Raw genomic sequence first — 22,682 nt, 5'->3', positions numbered from 1 at the left:
GTTTTCTAAAATATACTGAGTCACAGCGCACCTCAGTGGACAACAAAAACTTTACAATACAAATGGCTCCTACAATATTTTTTTAACCTTTAATATTGTAATGTACCAAGTGAGAGGATACCCTGAACTCATGTTAAACTCCCTGAAAGAGTTAAAAGAAACACTGAATATGTCTGTCGAAATATTGAAAAAATTTCACAATAATGAACTTGCTCATTTTGAGTCACTTTGTATAGAATGCCAAGTCTGTCGAAATTAAAAATAAATAAAAACATAAATATACAAAGAAATGTAAAAAAAACCAAAAAGCAAAATAAATAAATAAATAAATATACATAGAAAAGCAAAAAAAAAAAAAAAAAAAAAAAAAATGTATATATATATATATTTTCTTTGATTTATTTATTCAATTCGATTTTTATTTATTTCTACATTTCTTTATTTATGTATTTATTTCCATATTTGTTCATTTCCACATTTATTCATTTGTACATTTTTACCTTTATGTATTTTTACATTTCTTTGCAATCGAGTACCTCAGGCATGACGTGTTTTTGTTGGCCAACCCGGAAGTTTGCGGCGCACAGGTTCATATTTTTGAGCTAACTGCATTTTAATGTAACTTCCAAAAAATTATTTTTATTTTAAAGTTAATTTTGAAGACTACAGGCTACACCACAAGGTGTCACTATGACCCCAACATATATTTATTTATATATCTATTTATTTATTTTTGCTTTTTTACATTTCTTTGTATATTTATTTATTTTTAATTTCGGCAGACTTGACATTCCATAACTTTGACCCAGAAACACATTTTTGTTTTACTAAGTAACTGAAAAAGTCTCAGCTTTCTAATTTAGTTAAAATCATATTATGGAAGCTCGTTTTTGTCACAACTGAGTAAAAACTTTAAGAAAAACTTTAAGTTTAAGAATTAAGAGAAACTTTCTTATAATTACTTAATGTCAGTTTGCGAACCGTGACTCTCGAAACTTGGCCCTCTCACCCCCTTCCCTCGATGGGAAAAAAGTAAACTCGGCCTAAAATCAGCCTTGCTTAATACTGCTTAATTCTATAATACTGCATGATACTTTTGGAACACAAATGAAGATATTTTTGTGCATGTTAACCAACACTTTCAAGGTTCAGAAAGGTAGGTTACTAAAGACATTGTTAAAATAGTCCACGTGACTGCAGTGGTTCAACTTTAATTTTATGAAGTGGCAAGAACACTTTTTGTTAGCAAAAACAAAAAGAATGATTTTATTCAACAATATCTTCTCTTCTGTGTCATTCTCATACGTTATTTACGTTCAGTGCTTCCAGGTTCTAGTGAACTCCCCGACACTGTTCACGTGATCAGCACGACGCATGAGTGTGATGCTGATGCAGGAGCCGGCCAAAAATGAGTAATTAATGACAGGATTTTCATTTTTAGGTGAACAAACCCTTTAAGTGAATTTACTGAAGGCTATATCAGGAAAAGTAACTGAGTTTACAATATGTATACATTCATTAATCTTATGCCTAACATGACGAAAATGTCTTTGTTAATGTCTCGATTACAAGCGAGATGATAAATATTATGAAGTACAGTGTCTTTCAGCATATCTTCTGATGTTCATCCGTGTTTTCATGCCGTGGGAGAGATGATCGGTTCACTGACGCTGGCTGAATGATTCAGTCAACAGGCTTTCATTCCATTGCATCTTCTCACAAAGTAAATAGGCGACAGCTAAAAGATCAAAAATGTAATAACAATTGCTGCACTGATAAATTGATGTTAATTCCGGACTTGCTTTCTTCCTTTTGAAACTGTTGGAAAATGTTATAAAATTTTAATACATTTTAAAACTACATTTAGCATTATTTATCACCAGATGGCAGCAGATCATCTTTTGTAGGGGGAGAGTGGGGATGGCTGCAACAGTTTTTGCATTTCCTTGAGTTTCTCAGAGACTGTTTTTATTGGAAAGCAAACAGTTTAATACAATATACCCACATCTGTCAGCTACTCACCCACACTGCTGCAACACGTGTAGTCTACACAATTTATACTTGAATAGACAAAGTCAAATGTTGCTACTGGCCCCAGGGGAAGTTAAAATGTAATACAAATCATTCTTTAACATCATTTTCAAATGTATTTGTTTTACTTGTGCACAGACAGAGTCTTCCCCAAGTTAAATCGTCTGGGAGAAAACATTTAAGTAGTAACAACCAGGTTTTGGTAAATTAATACGAACTACAAAATATTTTTAAATCAAAATCAACACACTGAAGTTTAATAACTTCTGTAAAAGCTTACTGAACTGAACTATTGTAACTTAAGTGAATGTTGCATTATATTCTTATATTCTTATATTCTTGCAAGTTATGTGGCAAACAATGAAAAAAGGGGTTACCATGAAATAACCAAAATGGAACGTCTCCCAAAAGTCATATAAGGAACCTTGAACTGCAGCACTTTCATTACCAAAAGAGGATTTTTTTAGGAATTTCCCGAATGTTCTGTAAAGGTTCCGAATTTTCGTCACTTTTTGAGAACTTTTAGGGAACATTGCGCAAGGTCACAAGAACATTGCCTTCTACGTGGGGAGGACTTTACATGGTTTCCCAACAAGCCTTAACAGACATTAAAGGAACGGAAACATTGTGATTTCATTCTGTTCCTGACACAAGATGGATCTGCGAGTCTCTGTCGTTCTTCTTTTCATTTTTCTCACTGGAGGTACAAAAAACAGCAAGTATTTAATGTATTATTTGGTACACTGAGGTCACTGAATGTCTCTCTCTCCGTTTTTAAGGAAATTCTCTCAGGTGTTACTCGTGCTTACCTGATTCGACGGGTTCCTGTAAAGCAAAAGTGGAAACATGCCCAGTTGGATATTCTAAATGTGCGAGGAGTGTACTGGAACAAACAGTTGGTAAGTCCAGTGTGAAGTGGAAATCTGCTGTAATAATTTACTGAAAGTGAAGCTGGAGAGAAAGTACTTGTGGATCTCTTCACATGACTGCAAATCTTGGAATAATTTTATCTTATTATATGGCTGTTTATGTCTTTTTTGCAGGTTCCTCTAAGGTGTTCTTCACATCTAAAGTGTGTGCAGATAAGTGTGTACCAGGGATCCATCAGATAGATGAAGGGACGTTGTCTCTCCACTGCTGTGACACTGACCTTTGCAATGCAGCAGGTATTGTTCCTCATTTGACTGTGTGCAGTTTGATTTTACCTACAGTAACATAAAATGAGGAAATGAATTATAAAAGTCATTCAATAATTCAAACAAACAATAATAATAATACACAAGTGATGGTTCATAAGATGCACAATATCAAGAGTAGAAAAAATAGTGTAAAGTTTGAACAGCATGAAAAGTGTATGGATTAGTCAAGTGCTTTCTGAGAGTTTTTACTGTTTTTAAAAATTTTTGATGAAATTGATCAACAATAAACATGCCATTTTTTAATAACTATTATTATTAGTAGTAGTAGTAACACCAATTTTCTTTATCATCTTGATTAGATGGAGTGTTTAAGGGAAGCTTCCTCCTGCTCTTCTCTCCTCTGCTCTTCTACTTCCTGTTTCAGTGAGTCCAGATTCAAGACTTCAGATTCTAGTGAAGATCAGCACAAAAACTGAATATGAGACACAATTGATTTAATTTACTGAATACAGCTTGTTTGTTGCTCTGTTGTTCTTTGGTTTAAGGAACTAAAAAAAATTTATTTACTGCATCAGCACTAACAGATGTATAAATGTATAAAAGTTATTATAGAATGTAATAAAGAATTAAGGAAACAGAGTGTGCTAAACTGCTGTAATAAAATATTTATGTATTAGCCTACACATCTTTCTCAGTTATTTCTGTGACTGACTGGAAATTTGATTTATTTTGGTTATTCAACTAGTGAAATTTAAAAAGGTTGAAATGCTTAGAAATAATATGCCTATAATCCACAACTGCCCAATTACATTTAATACATTAAGCAAAATTGTCTATGTTGCACATACACTCACCTAAAGGATTATTAAGAATACCATACTAATACTGTGTTTGACCCCCTTTTGCCTTCAGAACTGCCTTAATTCTACGTGGCATTGATTCAACAAGGTGCTGAAAGCATACTTTAGAAATGTTGGCCATATTGATAGGATAGCATCTTGCAGTTGATGGAGATTTGTGGGATGCACATCCAGGGCACGAAGCTCCCGTTCCACCACATCCCAAAGATGCTCTATTGGGTTGAGATCTGTTGACTGTGGGGGCCATTTTAGTACAGTGAACTCATTGTCATGTTCAAGAAACCAATTTGAAATGATTCGAGCTTCGTGACATGGTGTATTATCCTGCTGGAAGTAGCCATCAGAGGATGGGTACATGGTGGTCATAAAGGGATGGACATGGTCAGAAACAATGCTCAGGTAGGCCGTGGCATTTAAACGATGCCCAATTGGCACTAAGGGGCCTAAAGTGTGCCAAGAAAACATCCCCCACACCATTACACCACCACCACCAGCCTGCACAGTGGTAGCAAGGCATGATGGATCCATGTTCTCATTCTGTTTACGCCAAATTCTGACTCTACCATCTGAATGTCTCAACAGAAATCGAGACTCATCAGACCAGGCAACATTTTTCCAGTCTTCAACTGTCCAATTTTGGTGAGCTCGTGCAAATCGTGCAAATTGTAGCCTCTTTTTCCTATTTGTAGTGGAGATGAGTGGTACCCGGTGGGGTCTTCTGCTGATGTAGCCCATCCGCCTCAAGGTTGTGCGTGTTGTGGCTTCACAAATGCTTTGCTGCATACCTCGGTTGTAACGAGTGGTAATTTCAGTCAAAGTTGCTCTTCTATCAGCTTGAATCAGTCGGCCCATTCTCCTCTGACCTCTAGCATCAACAAGGCATTTTCGCCCACAGGACTGCCGCATACTGGATGTTGTTCCCTTTTCACACCATTCTTTGTAAACCCTAGAAATGGTTGTGCGTGAAAATCCCAGTAACTGAGCAGATTGTGAAATACTCAGACCGGCCCGTCTGGCACCAACAACCATGCCACGCTCAAAATTGCTTAAATCACCTTTCTTTCCCATTCTGACATTCAGTTTAGAGTTCAGGAGATTGTCTTGACCAGGACAACACCCCTAAATGCATTGAAGCAACTGCCATGTGATTGACTGATTAGATAATTGCATTAATGAGAAATTGAACAGGTGTTCCTAATAATCCTTTAGGTGAGTGTATATATATATATATATATATATTTGATATCTGTTCAGTCAGGCCCATCCAGTCCAATTTTGTTGGAATTATCACAATACTTGACAAAAAAACAAGCTTTTTAACGCTTTTTGTGCAAAAGAAACAACATTGGGACAGTTCATGTCAGATTTTGTTGCTGATTTAAAATATGTCATTTAATTGTGAGTTTGCCAATCAGTTTTTGAGATTCCCCTAACATCAAGCACACAAGCAGGAAACCGAAGTTTATTTATTTATTTTTTTATAGCATTATGATACCGTAAATACAAAGCTCAGCCATAAATTCTGATTTTAAGTTTCTATAATGATTTTTTTTTTTTTTTATGCTGTAATAGAGGTGTAAATTCAATCACATGTTTTAGCATTGAGGTCATAGTTTGTGGAGGTGTTTACTTGCTTTATATCCAGATGTGTTTTATATTCTGGCCACCTCATGTATGTAAATAGGTGGGCCAAAAATAAGACACCCCTCTGAATACAATATAGAGCAACATCACCTTTACACATTTCTGGCTGATTATAAAGTTAATAATAGTAGAATTCATGCTAGAGCTTTTGTATTGCATTCCATTAGATCGTAAAGGTGTACCTACTACCTAATAAAGTGGCTACTAAGTGTATGCAACCTCCTTACTGTGTTATTCTCTGGTCCTTTAATGAACTGGTAATTAAGCGTTAACAACAAATCTAATAACTGAAGATAAACGTTGTATGACATGCAAATGTAAAAGTAAATGTAACCTAACTGACATCAAATTATGGTAGCTAACGTTAGTGAAGCTTTGGTCACTTAAGCTTGCTGCAATTAGAGTCTAACTAACGTTATTATCTTCCAATAAACATTAACTAAAACTGGTTACATAAAATACAGCTATTGACAAGATTCATGAGAGGTCGGCCAATTCATTCAAATGTCAAAAATGCAGTAATTTCATCAACTTACCAGCGAGTGAACTTCGGAAACACTGAAAATAAATGGGGTTCAGTCCTTGGAACTTTCGGCTGCCCCACAACATGCGTTACTTCCGCATTCCTCAGATCCTATGAAAGTCTATGGGAGTGTCACAACTCTGCTTTGTTATAGAACGTCATCACTGTCTCACGTTCTCCTTGGTTTGCTGGCCTATGGGGGATTTCATGGGCAGGATAAGCTGTGAGTGGATCGCTCACCCAAGAGGAAAAATTAGCTGCTGCTGCATGGAGTTTATTATTTGTCGTGTCTGATTTAGATCTGTGTCCTAAACTGAGGGTATGCTCAGTTTACAACGATATGGTTAAACTGAGAAGTTTTTCCTTTGAGTTTTGCGCATACAGACGACACCATTGTCAAAATGATCCCCATTCATACGAATCAGTGAAAATGACTAAAAACGCTGTATTTTGTTGGTAGGCCATTAGATGGCGATGAAACACTATAGACTACAAATTGTAATATGCATGTGCATGACATCATCGTTTTCACTGATTAGTGTTTTTGTTTACACAGAGACCGTTATCAAAAACTTGCACTTTGAAACCCGTTTTTAAAAGTTTGTGTTTTCAGGCCACCAAAACTCTGTTGTCGCGTAAATGAACGTCAAAAACGCATAAAGTTGAAAACGGTGTTGTGTAAACAGCCCCTGATACGTTTAAAGGTGAAGTATGTAATTTCTGTGACACTAGCGGTACCTAGTGGACTTAAAAAAATACAGCATAATTTGCAAACGCACCTTTCGCATGTCGCACATCTGTTGACTCGAACATCACAAAAGCTCTTACGGTTGCTTGTGAAGGCACTTCTCAACAGGTAAATGTAGGCTACTCTCAGTAAAAGGTCCAACATATTAGAAATTGTTTTCGCTGTGTGGCTATGTGTTCCTTACAAAGTTACAGTGTTACAGTTGCTTACTAAGTAAACTAACACTGTCTAGAGAGAATGCAAACGTCTATCTTATTAGCTTATTAGCTATAAACCCATTCAATGTAACTGAATCGGACACATTTTATTTACATGACACACCACCCAGCATACCCGGTTAAAAAAAAGTCAACGCTTGCCACTGTACCTGACCTTAGAAAAACACATAATGCAAAGTGTATGGAAGACACTCAGCATTATGGGATGATCTTTGTACAGGATCGCGCTGAGCCTTTTACAACATGTCTTTAAATACCCAGACCAAGACAAAACATCTTCAAAATGGCGGCATGAACTAACAATTGTAATTTCCTTTAATCAAGATCCCAGACCTGGGTAGTAATTTGCATGAAAGACCCTGTATAGAATAGATAACTGATGATTTATGGCATACAGAAGCTACTGTAAGTTCATATGTGGTCATGCAGACTCTTTCCATAATGAAAGACAGTGCTAAACAACATCAGAAGACTCTGTCTTAGTTGGGGACACTTGACATTTGACTTGACATTCGATATTCAACAGTATTCTTGACATTTATTCAACAGTGCTTTGATCTGCCTGCATTGACACTATTCTTTAAGAGCTGCTGTGCAGCCAAAATTATATACCAGTTATCACTGTAAAGCTGCTTTGACACAATCTGCATTGTAAAAAGCGCTATATAAATAAAGGTGACTTGACTTGACTCTGTCTGCAATAACTATCTTCTGGGAAAGGACACACTCTCCACAGTAAAATAAAGGTTCTTTTTTGGCATCTGGTTGCATGAAGAACATTTAATATCTATGGAACCATTCCAATGCACAAAAGATTCTTTATAGTTGAAAAAGATTCTTTAGATTATTTAAAAAAAAATCTTCCATTTAAGAAGAAAATGGTTATTTTTAAGAACTGTTCACTGAAAGGTTCTTTGGGGAACACAGAATGGTTCTTCTTTGTCATCACTGCAAATCCCTTTTGGAACTTTTTTATTTTTAAGAGTGTAAGCACTTAAAATGATACCAAACATGACTGTAAATTCACTTGCATTGACACAGAACATACTATTTTTATATAATAATTCTGAGTGAATTGAGTGAAGGGAAGAACGGGTAAAGGGAAGGAAGTTGGGGAGAAGGAACAAATGCGAAGGAAGGACAGAAGGGAAAGGTCTTCATCTGGGGGTGTGGAGACAGATGCCTGTATGTGTTTGTATTGTCTGTATCTCAGGAGAACTAAGTATCTGAGGTTCTTTCAGCCTTAAATTGGTTAAATAAAACTAAACAACTCAACGCTCCTCCAGTGGATTATTGTTACATGCGTAATATAAATGTTTCAAAACTATTTATTTCATGCCTGTCAGGATTATATAGTTGCCTTTTTGCTTCCATGTGTTTGTCACTTGTGTCTCCAGTTCAGTTTTTATTAATTCCAAGTTAGTTCCCTTAATGCTGTGTGCACACTAAAAGATTTGAAAACGTATAAGATTTTCAAAATGTGAGAGACCACAAACAAGAGGACAAACCAACCATTTTGCTCCTATCGTGTGTGGTGTGCCATGATGTGATGTAATATATAATGTATTTTTCTAATGTCAGGTATGCATCTTTTACTTGTTATTTCAGAGCATTTGTTATTTTGTATTGATTATCTTTGAACTGATTGTGTAATTGGCATGATACTTTGATCTTTTTAAAACTTTGGAAAAAAAAAACTTTTATCTTTTTAGTCATGTGCTTGTGAATGTGATCAAAATGATGTAACTCACTCTGATGTGTTTTAAAGATTTTGTCTTTTACAATGTCTAAAGTCTGATCGTTAATGATTTCAGGGAAAGTAAAACTGTTTAAATAGAATGAATCATGTCGATCCACTATGTGTTGGTCATATATACTAAATTGCAGCTACTGTAATACTTTAGAATCAAAGATAAAAATTGTAATATAGCTTTACATTTTTTTTTTTTTTCCATGACACCCACTAAAATGTCATTCAGTGTAACAATAGGCCTATTTATGTATCAGAAAATCGTATTGGGCATATTTAAAACAGGAATCATTTGATGGATTTATTTAAGGATCTCAGTGCATCCCTCAAATACTAATTTTTAAATCTTTATACTTAAATAATATCCTTCAATATAGAATCATGACCTTTTGAGAGCACAACGGTCCGTGTAACGCTTTGCAGTTCTTTGTTCAATTTGCACCATCAAAATAAACCAAATGAAAAGTTGGCTTCAAAATTTCATTTTTTCATTTTTTAGAATACTTCACAAACGGATAATTGTCACTCAGTTTAATTTTCGAGTCTACGTTTGGGTTGTTGCGTCCGAATCTGATTTTTGAACAAACATAAAATATGACTCATTATTCTGATTTTCCATTAATAATGAGCGCTCGCGGGTGGATCGTACGACCAATGTCGCCAGTGGTGGAGCGTGTGTTGATATTCATCCAGAGCGCTGTACAGTTATGGATAGATATTTTTTACAATTATCCGTTTGTGAAGTATTCTAAAAAATGAAAAAATGAAAGTTTGAAGCCAACTTTTCATTTGGTTCATTTTGATGGTGAAACTGCAAAGCGTTACACAGACCCACAACCATCTCAACCATCAGACATTCAACCTGACAGAGTTGACAAAATGTAATTTTTTCCCACCTTAACCACATGTTAGGTGGAGCAATTTTGTTTTCTCTCTCAGTTGTAGCTGCCTTCATAAACATATTAAAAATGCCAAGATTGTCTGTGCCGATAGCCTAGTGGTTAGTGCGCCGACATATGGTGCAAATGTGTTCACGGCAACCTGAATTCAATTATCGTCTCAAGGTCCTTTGCTGATCCTGCCCCCCTCCCTCTGCCCAATGCTTTCCTGTCTGCTTTCTACTGTCCTCTCCAAATAAAGGCACAAAAAAGCCCATAAATAAATATATATATATATATACATATATATATACAGTACAGTCCAAAAGTTTGGAACCACTAAGATTTTTAATGTTTTTAAAAGAAGTTTCGTCTGCTCACCAAGGCTACATTTATTTAATTAAAAATACAGTAAAAACAGTAATATTGTGAAATATTATTACAATTTAAAATAACTGTTTTCTATTTGAATATATTTCACAAAGTAATTTATTCCTGTGATCAAAGCTGAATTTTCAGCATCATTACTCCAGTCTTCAGTGTCACATGATCCTTCAGAAATCATTCTAATATGCTGATCTGCTGCTCAAGAAACATTTAATGTGTACAATTGTACAAAATATTTGTGTACAATTTTTTTTTTCAGGATTATTTGATGAATAGAAAGTTCAAAAGAACAGTGTTTATCTGAAATCTATTCTTTTGTAACATTATAAATGTCTTTACTGCCACTTTTGATTGATTTAATGCATCCTTGCTGAATAAAAGTATTCATTTCTTTAATTTCTTTTCAAAAAAATAAAAATAAAAATTCTTACTGACCCCAGACTTTTGAACGGTAGTGTATAATGCTACAGAAGCTTTGTATTTCAGATAAATGCTGTTCTTTTGAACTTTCTATTCATCAAGGAATCCTGAAAAAAAAAGTACACAACTGTTTTCAACATTGAAAATAATCATAAATGTTTATTGAGCAGCAAATCAGCATATTAGAATGATTTCTGAAGGATCATGTGACACTGAAGACTGGAGTAATGATGCTGAAAATTCAGCTTTGCATCACAGGAATAAATTACTTTGTCAAATATATTTAAATAGTACACAGTTATTTTAAATTGTAATAATATTTCACAATATTACTGTTTTTTACTGTATTTTTAATTAAATAATATATATATAAAAAGCCAAGATTTATCCCACAACTATTTACAGAAACTATTACACCTGCCTGAACACAAATTTTACAGAGAATTGGACCACCCAAAATGGACAACCGGCAAAATCTGTCGTCCTGGCTCAAGAGAGCATAAACTTTTTTTTAACTTTTGTCGACGACGAGACCCTAAAGCCTATTTTCTGGATCAGGGCCAACTACAATTATCCTGAAGGGAGACTATCGTTAGCTGTTTGGAGAACATCGCGTCCCGATCCAGAGCAAGCTTCTACACTAGTGACTATGGAGATCATGTGACCCCCCCCCCCCCCCCCCCCCCCCCCCCCCCCCCCCCCCCCCCCCCCAGACCGAGCGGCACCACCCACGACGAGCGAGCCAGAGCCCGAGGAAAAGGGAACAGAGTTTGCCATCGCCCCGGATGCAGTGCCGCAACATGGTTCTGACCAATGGTGTTAGCCTGTGGGAACGGAAGCAGAGGACTGGCTGATCGACTTCAATAGAGACTTGTCAACTTCCACCCTATCCCACCTGATTCCTGAATCTTCATCATTGTTTAACGACACCACCATCATGTCCAGTCTCCTGTCACTTCCACCACCACAGAGCTCAGTCCTCCAGCTCCATCGCTTCTGGATATTTGCAGCCCTGCGCTGTCTCTGGGGACACCCTGTCAGGACGTCAAGCCACAGGTCGAGCAACCACCAGAAGCACCTGTCAAGGAGGATCCGGCAGCTCCTCGGATCCCTTCCTTCCATCTCGGCTCCACCCTGGCTTCTCCCAACTTTGGCTCCTCCAGAGACCTTCGTCCGAGTGACTCCACCAGATTCCCTCATCCCGCCGGCTCCCCCTTGGTCTGTCTTCACGCTGCCTACGCCACGGACATCCAGGCCATCCACTGTGCTTTGTCCCTCCCTAATGGCTACAGCGGGCTCCTTGCTCCCTCCGGGGTCACCTCTGTCTCATCAGTGTCGTCTCTGTCCTCAGGTACTCTGGCTCTGCCTATGACGCTCGTCGCATTGACATCACCTTGGTCTCCTGCACCAGCGATGTCGCTCAGCTCCCTCGACCCTCAGTCTGCGCCTGCGGATCCACTGGCTCTGTCTCCATCATCTTCCTGCCTGAACACAAGTGTTACAGAATGACATTTTGCCAAAAAGGGAGATAATATTGCCAATGTTACCATAATGAGTGAGTATTTTGGGTGGTAATCTATTATTCTGACAATCCTGAATACCTTTCTCTTGGGCCTGTTTTCACAAAATATAATAACTATAATGATAAAGATATAGTTAAAAAAAATCATTCTAATATAAAAGAATAGTAGAGTCCACAACACAACTATAATGATAATGGCGCAGAGAAACAATATTGTGGAATCTCTTTCAGAGCGATTTTTTTTTTCCAGCTAATGATAATGACTTATTGTTTTTGTTATTGTATTATTATTATTATTATTCGTTTTTATACTGAGATGACGTAAAGCTCATTGGCAAACGTGTTGTTTTAATAGTGCTATATACATAAAATTGATATTAAAAGATGATAGAATTTCCATTTTTGGGTCAACTATCACTTGGAAGTTGGTTTAAGTAAACCTATACATTTCTTGCAATTCCTTTTTAAACATTGATGCCTTCCTTGAAATTTAACTGGCAAGATAGACAAAGTTAAACTTTTCTGTTAAACTTTCATTTTCTCATGAAGATCCTCCCCTTTTGATAAGCTATAAAATGGGCACTGAAGCAGACGTTATTTCATTCTCCTCCTGATCAAAGATGGATCTGCAAATCTCAGTTTTTCTTCTCTTCATTCTTTTCACTGCAGGTACAAATAAACAATAAGACAAATATTGTTTGTAATGTTTTCTTTCTTTCTTTTTTTCATTGGATCTCTCTCTCACTTGTCTCTGTTTTATTACTAAAGGACACTCTCTCAAATGTTATGAGTGCAATGGTCTGACGGGTTCTTGTGCAGATCAAACGGAACTAACATGTTCCAGTGAATTTACTCACTGCGAGAGTTTAACAGCAGTGACACAAATTGGTAAGTCCAATATGATTTAAATTTACTGTTATATTTGACTGATGGAGATGCTGCTATAATTCACTGCAACAGAACGAATACTCGTTTTTCTGATGGATTTTACAATTTCAATCACAAAATCTTCTGCATAGATTTTTTTATTTGTTTTCCCTCAGATTGTTATGATTTGTATAAAAAGTGCTAAATGTTGACATTTATTAATCATTTTTTCATTTTAATTGGTCTCTCCTGTCATTCATATTTTAGGTCACATTACTACTAAAGAGAAGCTTAAAGGTTGTGTTCCTGTCTGTCAAAGTGGGTCCATAAACTTTGGCCTTGTAAGGGTGACTACTTCCTGCTGTAACACAGACCTGTGTAACCAGCAAGACGCTCCAGGTATTGTGCCTAAATGACAATGTGCAAATCTTTTGTAAAGTCAACACACATTTTACTTTCAAAGGAAATACAATCAGAAGATAGAACAAGGTTTTGACTTGTCTGTCATGAACTGATTGAATGGAGCCGCTAAAGGACTGTTGTTTCATTAGATATTTTGTACAGAAAATAAAAGAATACTTGATTTCCTCCTGTAGATCCCTCTAATGTCCTGAATGGAAAGAAATGTTACTATTGTGATGGACAGACATGCTCAAACACATTGAGCTGTTACGGGGATGAAGACCGCTGCATCACTGCAACAGGTGAGAATCTGGAAAAGGAAGATTAAAGTTGTGATCTTTTAAACTCTCTTAGGTTTAAATATTAGATACAGATCACATATAACAATGCCCAGCTTATGTGACTGTTGTAGGCCAGTAAAAACTGTGTGTGTAAACTCCCCTGATCTCAAGAGGCGCTCTAGCGACTGTCGCTACAGACTGCGGTCTTTAGCCTCCTCATTAACACGCCCGCTTCCCACGCCGGAGACCACAGTTCCAGTGTTGCCAATTTAGGGATTTTATCAATAGATTTAGTGACTTCCCTGACCCTTTTGAGACTTTTTTCAAATGTTTAGGGGCAAATCTAGTAACTTCTTGGACAAACCTTATCTAGATTCTTATTTTGCTCACTGATTTTCATATTTATATAGATCAATGAATATTCCATTATGATGTCATCTAGTGACAATTAGCTACCAGTTTTAGCTACTTTCAATAGGTTGTTTGCAATCACGTGGTTCTGGTGACGCGCGAAATACCGGTGGAGGGCAAGCAGTGAAAATTAGAACGGAAGAGATGGAGAAAAGTTCTTTCTGCGCTGGTTTAGAAAAGTATAAACAGAAAATCACAACATATGTTGGACGTGATCCTTATGTTATGAAGAGAAGAGACTTTTCCACTGAATTGAAAGACTTTCCTGCCATCGAGGAGGTAGATATAGAGGATGTGAAGCTGCCGTCACGCCTCGTTCAGTTCTAGTCTGGGTTTGTTTACATCGCGCTGCCTTTCTGCTAGTGACGTTAGGGCAGTATTTTTGATTTTCTGTTGCGATTGTGAAAAATGTCGCCATTGTAGGTCATTCATGCTGAATCGAGAATTGCAACAGGAGCTCACATCATCGTTCAAAGAAAAAACTGAACAGTGTAATACAATTGTTGGCTTTTCTACATGTAAAAACCGTAAAAACACACTAAGGGAAGCAGGTTGAGGAGGTGACGGGACGACGGCGTATATCAAATCTAATAATGTCACTGATTTAACCCACTCCCTGTCACTCAATAAAATAATCACATAGCTGAGTGTTTTTGAAAGTGTTGTCGTTGTTGTTGAATCGACTTCTGTCAGCTTGTTAAACATTTATTTATTTTTGGACATTTTCAACCATATGATGGCTGAAGCAGCAGCATGTGACACTGTTCTCATGGTAACCAGATCAACATTGTGAACGGAATTCTACAAAACTGAAGTGAAAACACCAAATTATCATTCAATGGGATAGCTTCTCTTCCCTGCAAACGATACCATGAAGAATGTGGATATTTAACCAAGTCAAAAACAAAAAAGGTAAGCGGGTATCCATATTCATTTCAGTATCAGCAGACGCAAAACGCTAATAAAGGCGACAACTTTTAAAGTTAAAAAACGATATAAGTTATAAAAAACGGTATAAGTTATGTAAACGATATAAACACCTTCTGGGTTCTCGATTTGATCAATTTGATCAACCATAAATGACGCAAAACATACGAATTTTGAGTTTTTGATGGGATTTCTATATAGAAAAATCACTCCCTGCCCTCCAGACTCATTCGCGCTGCTGCTGTGATGTCATGTGCAAACAACCCATTGAAAGCAGTTGGCAACACTGCACAGTTCAAATCCTGGGATTGGATCAGGTAGGACTAGTTATTCTTAAGAATGAATCAAACTTTGTTTTTCTTTTCTTTCTTTTCATCAGAGACTTCTGAAGGCCAGACAGTGGTGGTAAAAGGCTGTGTCTCTAAATCCATTTGTGGTGCCACAACATCGGTTAGAAATGTTAAGAGTATCACATGTTGTGAGGGGAACATGTGTAACGGTGCTCAGAGTGTCTCCCAGAGCTTCCTGTTCCTCTGCTGTTCTCTGCTCTCCTACTTCCTGCTGCACTGAATCCAGCAGCTCTTCATCCTACAATCAGACACACTGTATTGAATATAGAGCTTGTGTTTTCACTGTACTATATTTGGTGTTCTGATGTGATTTTTTTTGCAGTAAAATTCTGATGTGACACTTTATGAAATAAAATACTACATCAGCTTGTTCCTGGGGTCATATTTAATAAAGCTTGTCATGCTGTAAAGAAGATGAATAAAGCTCTGCAATAATAAAATATTTTATTTCTTAAAAAGAGATTAAAGAGATAGTTCATAAAATGAAAATTAACTCATCATTTACTTCCCCTGGTGTTGTTCTAATGCCATATGCGCTTCTTTCTTTTTTGGACTTTTTTTTACAGTTTTAAAAAATTTCTCTGCCATATGATGGCAGTGAATAGTGACCATCATCAAGCTTTTAAAAAAGATATAAAGTATCAAAGAATGATTCCATGTAACACATGTCATATATTCCAAGTGTTCTGGGATGATAGGGCAGTAAAGAAGGAGAGATTTGTTCATGGTTCACTCAATCTGTCAAACCCTTTTGCTCATGTTGACCTCTGAAACATTTAATCAACAGATTTTCTGTTGCTTCAATAAGAGAGTAACATCTAAAGGAGAAGGTTGTTAATAATAGGATTCTCAGACAAAAACAAACAAACAAATAAAGCCCTGTAAAAGACCATCTGAGCAGACATTTTTGCTTTTCTGCCTAAAGTAAATTTGTGCATCATATAAAGCAATCATGTCTCTTCAGAAAATTTGGACTAAGCCACTCAAATCATATAGATTAGTTTTACGATCTCTGAATCTTTGAAGTGGTAGCGTGGCTGTCAATGGAGGGACAGAAAGCTCTCGGATTTCATCAAAAAAGATTTTCACGAATGTCTTACTTGTTTTGCAGAATTGTGTTGTATTAATATGTTGTCATTGTATTAATATTTATTTATTATTTCTTTTAATTTTATTATTAATTCATGTTTACGTCGTTCAAATAGAGCGCTTAACCAGCTGCAGATAAACTGGTAGCCAGGCAACAGACAAGTGTTCTGGGCCGAGAATGGTCAGTAATCGTGCTGTGCAGTACCAGGCTCAAGTGGAAACACAACTGGAACCGTTCCTTTCTAAGAAGCGTTCGGCCTGACTATGGAAAAGCGGCTATTGCTGTGAGCAAGGGAGTTAGTTATGCAGTGTGTGTATTCCAGTGTTGCCAACTAATTTTCAGGGGAAGTTGCAACAGGTGGGTGGATTTTTTGCTAAAAGTTGCTAAATGACGTTGTGATGTAATTGCATTATGACGTCATCAGGGATGTGTTTTTGTATGCAAAACCCGGAAGCGAGTTAGCATTTTGTCTATATTATATATTGTTTTTTGCTTTTTTTGCACTTTGTCTATCTTGTAAATTTGTATATTATTATTTTATCCTTTTTATTATGTGTCTTGTCTTGTCGCTGTTACTCTGTTGCATTGTGGAGCTTCTGTCACTAAAACAAATTCCTAGTATGTGTAAACAACTACCTGGCAATAAAGCTCTTTCTGATTTTAGGACTTCCGGTTCCATGGGTTTTTTTAATGGGTGTTTGCTAAATCGCCTGAATTAAGGTCTATGGTTAACAAAGCCTCTAAATGTTTTGATCTATGACATAAAACACACCAGTTATAACCCACTTGTGATTTTTTTTTTAAACCTTTCTTGTGTCTTAAAAATGGCGGTTGCTAAGAAGTTGCTAAAATGGACTACTTCCTTTGGCGGGAAATTAAGACATCATCATGACAAACAGGACATTTGGACAGCAATTCTCATGAAAAGTGGATAAGTATGCAGATCATAATCAGCGAGCATGTTTTTAAATAAAGTTGTTTTTTGAATAAAGTTTGAGGAAGCTTGGTGGTGGTGACGTTGATGGTGTGCTGTAGTCCGTTTATAGACTACTGTTAGCTTTTTATATCTGACGACTTTATTTAGGCTTCAAAATGTATACATTTTATGTTAACTTGTAAAGATTATCTTGATAGAAAAAACGTACGAGTGTCATAACCCTTTGTTAAACACAGAGCTTATTTTTTGCGATTTTCCAAAAGTCTGCATAGGCTTTCGATCGAGGGAATCCGTGCGCCGCTAACTTCCGGGTTGGCCTACAAAAACACATCATCCATGAGGTACTCTATAGCATAGAATGCATATTAAAAAAATATGATTTGAAATATGTTAATTTAGATTTGTTTATAAAAATAATATAAACATATTTTATTTGTAAAAGTAATATAAACATCTTTATCAGATATTTTTATTTTTAAATTCAACATTAAATTATTAAACAGTACACATTTCTAAACAATTACATTTTATTTATTTTCTTATTAACTGGTAAAACTACACATTTTCAACAATTATGGTTTTAAGCAGTGTATTGGGTTTTAGTGTGCTATTCTCTCTAAGAAAGTCTGTAAAAATAGAGCACAGTTTACTGTGTTAATATGAAGGAATTATCTGTATTATCCGATTTTTCACAGGTGTTTTACTTAAGTCATACATTGCATTTTGTGTTTTAGGGTTATGACGTAAAGGTGCCCTAGAACATTCTTTCACAAGATGTAATATAAGTCTAAGGTGTCCCCTGAATGTGTCTGTGAAGTTTCAGCTCAAAATACCCCATAGATTTTTTTAAATTAATTTTTTTAACTGCCTATTTTGGGGCATCATTAACGATTCAGCGTGCGGCCCCTTTAAATCTCGCTCTCCCTGCCCCCCGAGCTCTCGACTATAATACAGTGCATAAATAAAGTTCACACAGCTAATATAACCCTCAAATGGATCTTTACAAGATGTTCGTCATGCATGTTGCATGCATGCTTCGGATCATGTGAGTATAGTATTTATTTGGATGTTTACATTTAATTCTGAATGAGTTTGATAGTGCTCCGTGGCTAAAGCTAACATTACACACTGTTGGAGAGATTTATAAAGAATGAAGTTGTGTTTATGAATTATACAGACTGCAAGTGTTTAAAAATGAAAACAGCGACGGCTCTTGTCTCCGTGAATACAGTAATAAACGATGGTAACTTTAACCACATTTAACAGTACATTAGCAACATGCTAACGAAACATTTAGAAAGACAATTTACAAATATCACTAAAACTATAATGTATCATGGATCATGTCAGTTATTATTGCTCCATCTGCCATTTTTCGCTATTGTCCTTGCTTGCTTACCTAGTCTGATGATTCAGCTGTGCACAGATCCAGACGTTAATACTGTTCTTCGGAGGTCTTTTAAAACAAATGAGATTTACACAAGAAGGAGGAAACAATGGTGTTTGAGACTCACTGTCTTGGCACCTTTAATAGATAATACCCTGGCAGAAAATTACCAGTACCTTTTCTGTTTTTCTAAAAAAAAAAAAATTCCTACAGTGTACATAACAATTATATACAAGCTAATAACATTCTGTATCATAAATGAACAAATGTTCTGTTAGGCATCTTTCTTCAGCTCTCTCCAGGTTGATGTGCTGCTTGGCTGGCTATAGCTGTTTAATAGTTTCCTCTTTTTGTGTATTTTAGATGAAAATATGTGCCTTTTTTATTGTTTAAGTCACTTTACAGAAGTTGCTAAAAGTTGACAAATAAATTTTAAACATAGCTAAATTTGTTGCTAGGTGCTTTTTGAAAAAAAGTTGCTAGGATAGTCTGAAAAGTTGTTAAATCTAGCAACAAAATTGCTAAGTTGGCAACACTGGTTTGTTCTACCTTCCTCTTTCTCCCCAGTGCTGAGGTTAACCTCTCCCCCTCCTCCTGTTATTTGGTTCTGTCATTCCGCTGTGTAGATCGAACACTTTGTTCAGTCGTGCATAGTACTCCTGTACGGTTTCATCTTCATTTTGCTTACAAGCACTTATCTTTGCAGGGAATGCTTTCCTAATGCATCCCAGTCGACCTTATCAACTGAAGATAAAAGAAGACATTAAATCTCTCAAGATCTAAAAAATATCTAAACATGTTAATTCTCAATAAGTACGCCTGTAGATGTATGTCAGAAATAAAGTCAATCTGGTTAGTAATAAGTGAAGCTGGTAATGCTGTTTGTGGAGTTATTTAATCAGATCTTGAGAGATTTAATGTCTTTTATCTTCAGTTGATTTCATCTAAGGATGTGGCTGAAGTCAGTTGTAGTTCTCGTGTTTCTCTTTCCTTCAGTAATTCTGCTTGTTAACAGCAGGTGTTCATCACTTAATCACTTAAATATCTACTTAACTTCAACACTGATTCAGTGTTACCTTTTAACACTCTGCGTGTGGACTCATATAAACCCCTGCAATGTTAATTTAACACTGAGGATTTTGTTGTGCACTAACTGGTGAAACTCTCAGGTACATTTCTGTTATCTGAATTTCAGTCTCCATTCACTATTATGAATTTCAAAACCAGTCTCACCATTTTTCTCTTTCTTTGTTCTTTTGAGATCCCGGTGGTGACATTCCAGGCCCCCAGTGATCATCCCTCTCCTTCCTTAAGTTCTGGGGTAGAGGCTAACCTTTTCTCTTTTTTTTTTAGTTAGGATGACCAGTCACCAACGCTGTAGGTCCAGACAAATCACTCACGGGATCCCAACCTCATCGCCAATTTGTCGTGGAACAATTAACAAGGTGTCTTTAAAAGGTTTTTATTCTTGCAAGAAGGTCAGATCAAACATGATGCTCTGCAGTGTGAAAGACAAAAAGAGGAAGTCACAGTCATATAGCTACTTACAGACCACCCAGTCCTCCACAGTGGATGGGTGGGGGCTTCTTGTTAATCAAACAAAACAACTCCTTACATGGTAGCCTATTTAGTTAAGCTGAAGGTGTTGCTTTCACATAGAAAAAAACAACAACTATAGATTGCACATAGTTAAGCCCCTAAAAACATGTTTATCACAAGGGGGGTATTGACTCTTCTCTCACCCATCTGGTTTCGGTTCCGGTATATTGAAAAAAAATGACAATGTAAAATTTTCCACTTCAAAACCTACAATAATATATATATAAAGAGAAATAAATAAAGAGAATATATTTTACCCAATAAGCTCCATAATCCATGTAATCACACATCAGACAAGCAGCTTGGAAAATGCATGGATAATATAATAAAGTATATTTACATAAAAAGCTCACAGAACTAGTCTTGACTTGGTTTCTCAATAACTTTACATAGCCTACTCACAAACGAACAGGTAATAACTAAATCTGTGTGTAAATTGAAGTATGTGTAATTTTCTTTCTTCTGTAGAACACAAGAATCTCACTAATTTGCAACTACATGTCAGCTAGCTCTCATTGGAGCATTAGTAGAAAGTTAGTTAGTAGAATAATATGACGTGTAATTGCAGATTTACTTATAGTCAGTAGAATGTCAGTTGGAAAGCATCTAAATAGTGTTAGCAGACATTAAGCAGACAGTCTACTAATACTAAAGACTGCTAGATGACAAGGAGTTTGTAAAGTTAGTAGAATGACTAAAGTGGACTATCGGAATAAAGTGTTCCCTTTATTTTTGTGCTCCCTCTACAGTTAAAGGAGGGTAAAGGTGATAAATATGTAAGTGCAAATCAAGGCCAGAAGAGGGCGCTGCGAGTGCAGGTGAATACAGTCTTTGACTGCAGCATGGATTTTTTCGTCTTGTGTTCTACACCAATATTTGTGTTTGTTTAAACTACAACAAACAAATTGGGCTTCACTCCTGCTTCGTCTTTCCCCATCTTTTAAAAAATCCACAAGTTCCTCAATCAAATCCAGCCAATTTATTGCTACTTTTATATCATAGTATTTTAAATACAAAATATTATAATAATATTTTATATATTTTGAAAAAAATTCTGAATCACTGGCGCATCTTTCCTTAAATCCAACATGACTTTGTTGGTGTAAGATGATGCATTTAAGTCAATGTCTATAGTGTTTAACACTACAGTTTTATTATTGCCTTACTACTATTTTTACAAGCTAGTGGTACATTTTCTCTTCACAGTGCATTAACTAATGTTAACAACTACAATAATGCATTAGTAAATGGTGAAATTAAAATTTGCACTTCTTGCACTTCTACAGTGCTGTAGAAGTGCAGTTCATTATTAGTTTGTGTTAACTAATGTTACCTATGAACACTGTAAAGTATTACTGTTTTAAATATCCTGTGCATAGAGCTTCATTTTCATGAGATGTATGAGATGGCCAGATGTATTCAATAACAAACCTTATATGTGCATTGTCTAATGACTGTCTCAGATGCGGCTGTTCAGTGACAGACAAAACAAACTCTGTCATTCGCTGGTCAAAAACCTTTTACCTCCACTTGAGCCTGATCTTCATATTATAACGACACATACAAGTGTTTGAACTAAAGACACAATACCAACTTTGACAACACGGTGTTTAAAAAATATGTTTTCCGCCTGACAGTAATTATATGTAAATTAAAATTTCTTTTATCTTCACCAACAACACCATATATGACCTTACTGTGTTCCTTTGTTGTGATCTTGTCGAGTGCTGTCTTATTCAGTCCTGCTGTGTTGCGTTCCCCTTCCAGCCCTACCTTGCAACCTGAGACGCTGCGCGCGGGTTCCCCTTGTCTGGCAGCCGGACTGGTTCAGCACCCTTGAGCTTAAACCTGTTCCTGGAGGCACACCAACAGTACACATTTTCGAACTTTTACTAGTCAAACACATCTGATCCAACTCTTAAGCTCATTAGCAGAGACTCCAAGACCATAAAAATATGGGTCAAATAAGGGAGACATCCAAAATGTGGGGTAGGAAACACCTGCTTAAAGCATTATCTCTGAGTCATTGTGCTCTCATCTGGTCTTCACCAAACCTGCTGGTGCCGCGGCCACCGCCACTTCCTCTCCAGGGTGTATTACAGAAAATTTCTCTCTTAGGTCTTAACTTAAGATATGATAACTTAATTTAGAATTTTCACAAATTCGTATTACTGAAGCAAATCTTAACTTGATTTAGGATTTTTATCCTACCATACAAAATCTCATCTTATCTGTAGTTAGGAAATCTTAAACCGCTCCTTATAAGGCTTTATAAAGCAAATCTGCCTGTGAATATTTGATGTAACTACAA

At 36.3% G+C, this 22,682-nt stretch overlaps 2 protein-coding genes across 3 annotated transcripts in view; both read left to right on the top strand.

The window, feature by feature from the left end:
* LOC125253453 (urokinase plasminogen activator surface receptor-like) overlaps window positions 1–22,682 on the top strand; it is a 551,125-nt gene that overhangs the window by 513,404 nt on the left and 15,039 nt on the right. Inside the window, exon 1 of one of the 2 annotated variants that reach the window (XM_048167416.1) lies at window positions 12,435–12,789. The exons of the other annotated variant lie outside the window; for it this stretch is intronic. Within the exon in view, the coding sequence (XP_048023373.1) occupies window positions 12,741–12,789 (49 nt within the window). The 5' untranslated portion in view covers window positions 12,435–12,740. Of the gene's footprint in view, window positions 1–12,434; window positions 12,790–22,682 lie in introns of those variants that run through there. 2 annotated transcript variants of the gene reach the window in all.
* Window positions 2,575–3,853, top strand: LOC125253457 (lymphocyte antigen 6B-like). Its single transcript, XM_048167419.1, has 4 exons — window positions 2,575–2,734; window positions 2,811–2,930; window positions 3,075–3,197; window positions 3,530–3,853. Exons 1-4 carry the CDS (start codon window positions 2,686–2,688, stop codon window positions 3,595–3,597), a joined length of 360 nt encoding a protein of 119 aa, XP_048023376.1. The 5' UTR covers window positions 2,575–2,685; the 3' UTR covers window positions 3,598–3,853.

This window comes from Megalobrama amblycephala, linkage group LG18 (genome assembly GCF_018812025.1).
Source record: "Megalobrama amblycephala isolate DHTTF-2021 linkage group LG18, ASM1881202v1, whole genome shotgun sequence".
Lineage (NCBI taxonomy): Eukaryota > Metazoa > Chordata > Actinopteri > Cypriniformes > Xenocyprididae > Megalobrama > Megalobrama amblycephala.
This window is presented reverse-complemented; position numbering and strand designations above follow the sequence as displayed.